General features: G+C 32.2%; 1 protein-coding gene and 2 long non-coding RNA genes across 3 annotated transcripts; 1 reads left to right on the top strand and 2 right to left on the bottom strand.

Moving 5' to 3' along the window:
• Positions 1–527: 527 nt before the first annotated feature.
• On the top strand, positions 528–3689 carry LOC121131802 (uncharacterized). The gene is made up of 5 exons (XM_040727189.2): positions 528–996; positions 1051–1304; positions 1369–1582; positions 1650–2388; positions 2445–3689. The coding sequence occupies exons 2-5, from the start codon at positions 1076–1078 to the stop codon at positions 3288–3290; spliced, it is 2028 nt and encodes a 675-aa protein (XP_040583123.1). The 5' UTR covers positions 528–996; positions 1051–1075; the 3' UTR covers positions 3291–3689.
• A 72-nt stretch (positions 3690–3761) lies between these two features.
• On the bottom strand, positions 3762–4285 carry LOC121131803 (uncharacterized). The gene is made up of 2 exons (XR_011784300.1): positions 4114–4285; positions 3762–4049 (listed from the first exon to the last, which is right to left on the bottom strand). It is a non-coding gene; the product is annotated as an uncharacterized lncRNA (long non-coding RNA).
• A 2095-nt stretch (positions 4286–6380) lies between these two features.
• LOC121131801 (uncharacterized) lies at positions 6381–7792 on the bottom strand. Its single transcript, XR_005869160.2, has 2 exons — positions 7296–7792; positions 6381–7079 (listed from the first exon to the last, which is right to left on the bottom strand). It is a non-coding gene; the product is annotated as an uncharacterized lncRNA (long non-coding RNA).
• Positions 7793–8113: the final 321 nt, after the last annotated feature.

Below are 8113 nucleotides of genomic sequence, written 5' to 3'. Positions count from 1 at the left end.
AGCCTTTCTCACAGATCTAAGCATTTCTGAATGTATATTAATGACACTTTTTCTTTCCTTAACATAACTTTTACTAAGTATTCGATATTTGAGCTGAGGGAAAAGAAGCATTTCCAAACTTTTGGAGCAATTAAATGTCTGTATATACAGGGGCCAGTGTACACACAGGTTGAATGCTCTCTAATAAGCCTAGTATTTTTGACATTCTTTAAGAGAAATCACCCTTTTCTCTTTAAGAAGTGAAGCAACATTCTCTAACTTCTCTTTCTTTTCTGATGGAAGGGATATCTCCATCGAGGTTGTATCCCACATAAGACCGAGATATAATATGAATAGCAATTAGGAATAGTATGACTGAACTCAACCTAATAAAAATAATTATTTAGTCATTTTATTTTATTAACAACCAACGCTACAATGGCCCATTATTTTGGAGTAATTTGTTTCAAATTTGCTTTATAATATGTATATATAAAATATTTAAGACTGGAATAAATTATATACGTATTATTATTTATTAATTACACAAACTTATTTATTGTACGTCATCTACGTACAAATAAATAAATGAGTGACTTCATAGAAAAGCGACATCTTGCGAAAATAGTATGACAAATATTGAGCATACATTTCCACAGGCTAACGTTGCTAGATGTGCTCCTTGGTTGAATGCTTTAGTATAAACAAATGATGAAGATCGAATAACGCATATGAGTGGTTCATAAATAAGCCAATCCTCGATTTTTGAGTTGATTTTCCTGGTTAAAAGAGAGGTTGAGAGATGGGAATAGCCTAGGAGCAGGTAGCCTGGCCTTTCTTCTCTCTCTTTCTCCCTCTCTCTCTCTTTCTCTCTTTCTCTCTCACTCACTGTAACTTTGCTTGCCTGGCTCATTTGCAAACTTGAGGAATTTGGTATTCTTACAAGTCACATTAGTACATACTTCGTCTTACTTCACTGTCATTCCTTGAGACAAACGCTCCACAAACGATACTCAGGTAATGAGTTCTCTGAATGAATTAATGAATATGTATTGATGTGTGATTTGATAGGATTTGCGCCTCTTTTCCCGTGAGTATGAAGAGGAAAACAGAAGAGTCCAGCACGGACGAATTGATCCAGGGACTCTCCTCTATTCAACTCAAAGATGAAGAGGATAACTTGGAAGAGAAAATCGTATCCTTGGAATTAAAAGATTCTGAATTGGAGTCTGAGAAGTTTGAATATGTGGCCAAAGGACCCGTTTTTCGCTCGGATACTGAAGTGAAGAAATACAATCCCTATGATCGGAGGCAGGGGACCACAAGTAAATAAACGGATTGACAACCTTGGGTCTCTTATATGTTGTATATCTCCTCTAATTCCTTTAGATAATCCTGGGATTCCTGTTCTTCCAGAACGGAAGGAGTCTCAAATTAATATGAACTTGATGAAGTCCATGATTGGATATGAAGACGATGGCCTCCATGTATTTTTTGAGATATCAAATCAGACTAATGTCTTCAATAACAACTACTTTGTAATTATTCCTTACTCTTTTGATATTGACTTGGAGAAAAAAATCATTGGATTTGATATTCCTAAGTATGCTCACATTTTAAAAACGATCAGTAAATCACTGGTTTGATTTGCCTTCATTCTCTATTTCCAGACTTCAAATTCCTAACCATATTCAAGTAAAGGATGATAAAATCAAACTCTTTATAAAAGTGTATCCTTCTTCGATACGATTCATCGAAGTGATCGCTGAGGTTGAAAAGGATATGGTAAAAGGAAAAGAGTTTAATTTCATCAAATCCCAATTCATTACCTTTAATTCTATCAAGAGTAAGAGTGGTATTATGAGAATCGCTTCCGGCCTCTCCGAATCGGATATCACTTCTGCTCTCAAAATCGTTGAGTCGAAAGTAGATGTCGAGCTCTTTAAAACCTATGGCCCGAACAATGATACACTTCTATCTATGCTTTGTTTTTCCAAGGATGAAAGTCCATCAAATAAAGCAAAGGTCTTGGCGTTAACCCGCAAGATATTGAGTCACGCGGATCTGAAATATCGTTCAAACTTGATTTTTAAAAATGAGAGTGACATTAATGCCCTTGAGTTTGCAGCTACTACTAACAAGCCAGATATTGCTGCATACATTGCGGAGCTTTACTATTATGTTGGAGAAGACGTATTATGTAGAGATGCCGAAGGGAATACACTTTTACATTTGTTGGCTCGGAAAGGAGATGTTGTTTCTCCATCTTTAAAGGCTCTTTTAGATCTGACACTGAGTAATGGACAAAAGATGTTCCTTGCTAGCGTTTGCAATAAAATAGGACAAAGTCCATTACATATTGCTGCTAGGGGCTCTAATACAACAAATACTGTACGGATTCTGTATGAGGTAATAACTTCACTTAAACTTAGTGGTGTACATACTTAATGTTCTCTTAATTTTAGGCATATCCTGATGCGTTAACAACAAAATCCATCAATGGATCATTGCCACTACATATGGTGTGTCAATATTCTTCTGATCCCACCCTTATTAAAATTATTTTGGATCTCAACCCTAGTGTTGTTAATGAAGTTTGTGCTGAAGGCTATACTCCATTGCATCTTTTGGCTTCAAGAGGAAACAAAAGTGTTCCCAATGTCACACCTATGGAGGAAATATATCAGTTAGAAGCTGTTAAGGAACTCATATCTAAGGGAGCAGATTGTAAGAAAACTGTTGCCAATAGATTTCCATGTGATTTGGTCGATGATGATCGAGTCCGAGTCAAACTTTTACTTAAAGTTTCCTATAGCTATGATGTTTTAAGGAGCATCGACAATAATAATTCTAATTGTAACGATAATAGTATGAATAACAACAATCTCATAAATCCAAATGATTTATATTTTAACGGAAATCGACAACCTGTAAATCGCTCCAATAGCGGAGGAAATTTTAATTATGGTAGATCCAGTTCAAATAATGGGTATGAAGACCTTAAACTTGCCACTGGAAATAGTCCTACACCATCAACTTATTCATCGGGCTTTGAATCTTGTCCTTCATCAGTACATTCACCACAAAGCAAGTGCTCTTCTACAGAGAGTACACCCATTCACCAAAATGTATCCATCAGCCCTAGAAATACAGAACCAATTTATCAGTTTTCTCCCACAAATTCATGTTTCAATGATTATAAAGGATCTGACGAAGAAAATGAAGGTGATGATTTAGACGCAATCGCGGGTGTTCTATATCAACATCCCTCCATACAAGCAGCTGTTACAATGGCAGAAAATTTGCAATAAATTACTATTACATTTATATGAAATATGTTGTGTAGCTAGATATTAACTTCATATTGGGTTCCGACCGATTGTTAGGATAGTAACTTATATATATGTTAGTATATTACAGTGTTTATTTATGATATCTTATTTATTCGAGTTTATTTTTGTGTTATCCAGAATTCGATATATTAAAAAAATTATAATTGTTATACTTAATTGTTTGTCAGGAGCTAATTGTCAAATTTAGAAACATCTAATGTTTGTAAGTCAATGTAATACTTTAAATGTGATTTTTTACCTACCTTATACATATTTTTGTGTGATTTCTTTATTTTAATACAAATTACCCATTTCATTTTTATTCAATTATATGTATTGGGTATTTTTAATATGAAATAATTAACCTCAGTTAAATCATTTGTTTAGTTTCTTCATTCATTTAGTATTATGCACCTCATATGCTTTGAAGCAAATAACTTAATTCCAATCTTTTACAGTACTGTAAATATTTATTATCTATTTTCAATATTTAAAAAAATCGACTTTTACTCTTTATAAATTACATGTGCTTCGATTATACATTAATACACGTAATGTGGGTTATACTTCAGTTTTATTATTTCCACCCATCTTTTCCTTCTTCAAAACAGGAATGGGTGCGGAGTAGAAATGTAATCGACATGGATCATGACAATGCCCGCATAAATTGGTATATCCTTTTTTATCTTCACTAGAGCCATTACTAGCGCATACGCATTTTATTTCTCCGGGAGTTGCCTGAATAATATTAAAAGTAAAAGTTAGCAAGTGGTAGGACAAGTTACTTGTTTTTTTTTCTCACTCCTTGGCAGATAACGTGGTAAAGATCTCCTTCAGTTGGGGATCCTGGAACTTTAGAGCAATCGTCATTGAGTCCAGTGGAATTGAAAAAGGTTGGAGGAGGGTGCACGGCATCGCTCAAAGCGAAACTCACGAGAACAATTACTGTAAAGCACTTCATTTTAACGAATGATACTTGATAGTATAGGTTCAAGACTATTTATAGCTACTTGACGAGACCAAAATGCGTGTGAAACGGATATGGGTAGCAATGTAATTGTCATTATTGATAATAATTTCATTTTTATCCTATTCTGTGTAATGATGATGATATGGTCGATTTGAAATATAAATTGCTTATCGTTAAATGATTTATTGTTTATTTTCCCTTGCCAAATATTAAGAACTAATCCAGTTGGATAAATAATAGGTTTTTGAAATTGATGTGTGAAAAAGGAGCTATGATGTAATCTTTAGGTATCAATATTAATGGAGACTCAAACTATTTTAGCAGAATATTCTCTTTATATATGGTTTATTACCATTCAATTTACTAGAATAAAAATATATATAGTAGGGTGATGCAGTTGCCCCCTGAAATTAGAAATCCTTTTCAGAATCACCGTAACCTAATTTTGGTACTGCAGGTAGGTAAGTAGGACACAAGTACAAATTTTTAGTAAATTTGGTTAACGTTTACCCCTAGCACAATTTCTAAAGCCGTATGTAGCAAAAAATAACTGTTCAATAAAAAGGACAACCTATCTTCCTTTGTTTTTTTTTAAAAAACTAATTATCCTATTAAAATAATATTAATATAAATTTATAATGTAAATATTGTATTTATATTATAACATAAACACATGCAGAAACAGTTAAAAGTCAAATTCTACTGCGTAGTTCATAGAAATTATAAATTGTTAAAATAATTATGTATTTATATTTTAATGTAATCTATAATATATTATAATCATATTATATCATAATATATTCGGTTCCTAAATTGAAATTAAATTTGGAAGTTTTCTGTAATTATTTTAGATTTAAAACTGTGTTTAAACAACTCAAATTCAGTAATATCAAGGACCTCAATTATCCATCTCTGGACGATAGACTGGAAAAGAAAAAAGAAGATATCCCTTCAGCTTTGCAAAATGTTGTCCCCTCAGACTTTTGTCAGAGGGGATTATAAGGAACTGGTAATACTCGTGATTCTCTACTTAAGTGAGGGTAAGGATAAAGGTTTCAGACAGTTCATTAGACCTGGCGCCTTACACAGAGTAATGTGGATGTCTAAGCTTCTAACCGCTGTAAAGATCTATCTATTCAGCAAAAAAATTGTTCTAGAATTACCTTAGGGGACTGTATTTGTGACTGGAGAGCAACAGAAACAAAATCGTTTTGTACGCTTTCTTATTTTTGGTACGTGTCTTGTTGGTTTACAGCTCCAATTCCTTCAGCCACACATGTGAATGATCTCATATTAGTCAATAACTTGATTAGTTATAAAAAGATCGATCAAACTTGTACAGATGCAGCAATAAAGGCTCTATTGGGACATTTGTGGTACCTAACTGAAGAACTAATGCCATTAGTATTGTTTTGTGATCAAATTGGAAACGACATCTTCACAAATAATGTTTCAAAATTACTGTCTTTTGAACAAAGATTCTGCAGCAAAAGACATGGCTCAAAATATGGAAAACCGACGTTACACCAGATTCCAAAAGATACTGTAGATGACCTGGATTTATCGGGGATTTATGATCTTCTTTTTTTTTTTTTTCGACATCATGTTGCAGAAACCAGTTGAAAAATGGGAATTGGATATTAACTTTTGCATATGCAAAGAGAAAATTGATAACTTTTATGTGGTTAACGATGGAGCAAAAAGAGGGGTGAAGATAGTACAAGACTTATTGGGCCAAGCTAGAAAATAAGAAAATTTACAGAACATCCTTCAAGTGGTTGAGAACGATAGATATTCTCTTTCAAATCAAAGAAACAGAGAAAAAGAAACAAGTAGTTGTTATTTAAAAATTGACAAATAACCTATTTATATGTGTAAAGTAGTTACTAATTTAATTATAAATTTATATTATCAAATGAAGATGATAATTAGTGAGAAAAAAAATAACAACTTTTTTTCTTCTTCATTTTTCAACTGAAATTTAATAATCTCTTTATTTAATAAACAGTCTAAGCGCGATAACTTATTAGTTATCTACAATCTACTCTCTACAATCAAGAAACTAGAGTAACAATTTTTTTTTATAAAATACGATAATCTTTCATTGTTCATAGAAATATTTTATTTAAATACATATTTTTAAAACAAAGTTCAACAACAAAATTTTGCTTCATACGTGTTTAGAAATTGCAATTGTCCTAGAGGTAAACGTTAACCAAATTTGCTGAAATTTTGTATTTGTGTTCTACTTACCTAACCGCAGTACCAAAAATTAGGTTCCGCTGATTCTGATAATGTTGTGGCAACTACGTACCTCTTATCTAGGATCTTAAGTCGAGCAATTACAGATTATAGGATTTAAACCCCACAAGTCTTATAATCTTGTTTTGAGGTTTTAAATATATATGTATAGCATTCTATGTAAACCATTCATTGAATGTGAAAGTTTGCTTCACACATATTTGTTCTAATTATGTCATTACATTAAATAGATAATATTTTTTATTTAGGTATGTTCTCTATATATATACGAGTATATATTCAATCTATAAAATTTTGTAAAAGAAACATTTATATATTTATAGTTTGTAAGCATGTATGTATAAACTTATTAAAATAAAAGGATCAATAATGAATTAATTAATAGTTTGAAAAATATTTGTATAACTTTGAACTGATTTAAATCCTTTGTATTGTCCATGGTTGAAATATGCACTTCTCAAGAAAAGCTTTCACTTTGTTTTATTGAAGGAGTCTGACCAATAAGGAACTTTGGCATAATTATGTTTGATAAACACCTGCAAATACAACATAAAACATTAAATTAGCTTGTATTTTCAAATCAAGTACATTTGAAACAGGATTACAGATGGTATTCTTTATATATCTTTGAAAAATGATAGTAACATTTTATCCACTCATATTTTAAACCAGCTATTCCCAAGTTAATTACTTATCTATAAAATACCATAAGAGAAAGGGCCCATCAAACAATAGGATCAAATGTTAATTACCCTTATGTTCGTCAATCATCAAACTTGAGTGGCAGCTTCTTCAGGGAAACCAATCAAATTTTGTGTGGGTTTGTGTGTCGGAGTTGGAGGTATCACAACGGCTTCATGTATAAGAAGGGGACAATTGACTGAGGATCCGTGGTATTTTTTCCCAGAATCTGTTTCACTTCCCTTTCCATTTGAACTTTTCCAACAAAATAAAAAGAATATACACAAAAATGACAGGGATACATATATCAGTATAACAAGACTATAGGCAGAGTCTGATATCATGGGTAGTCCCCCGGATTCATGATATTTGGGTGGGAAAACAGGTATGGATGAAACATTTTCAAGACAATGAACAATTTTGAATAGGAAATGAGAAAATAATGAAATTATTGCAAAGTAGTATTTCATGACGTGATCAAATGGATGATGATATTATTCACTAATTTCCATACTCATAGTTACACTGACACACCATACTACTTGTACTTCCTACTGACATGAACATTAAATAGTATTTCCCCAGCCATCTTTGTAGCCCTTCTTCCCCTCCCTTTTTCGTATTAAGAGAGCTTTCTTCATCTATCAAATATATCTATATATATTCTATGATACTTACCAAATAGCAACAAACAAATGTACTTCTGTACATGGGAGAAACGGAATTTTATATTTATAATCTAATTGTTTGTTCTTTGCTTATATCTACCTTTCATTGCATGCAATTTAGATTGAACAAACCTATTTTTAATTAAATGTATGTGGCTGAAATGTCATTAATGTAGCTAAGTCAGTTACTAATAACAATGATTCCTTGACTACAAAAGTTA

Source organism: Lepeophtheirus salmonis, chromosome 1 (assembly GCF_016086655.4).
Source record: "Lepeophtheirus salmonis chromosome 1, UVic_Lsal_1.4, whole genome shotgun sequence".
NCBI classification, from domain to species: Eukaryota; Metazoa; Arthropoda; class Copepoda; order Siphonostomatoida; family Caligidae; genus Lepeophtheirus; species Lepeophtheirus salmonis.
Note: the sequence above shows the minus strand (reverse complement) of the source record. Positions and strands in the feature narration are given on the sequence as shown.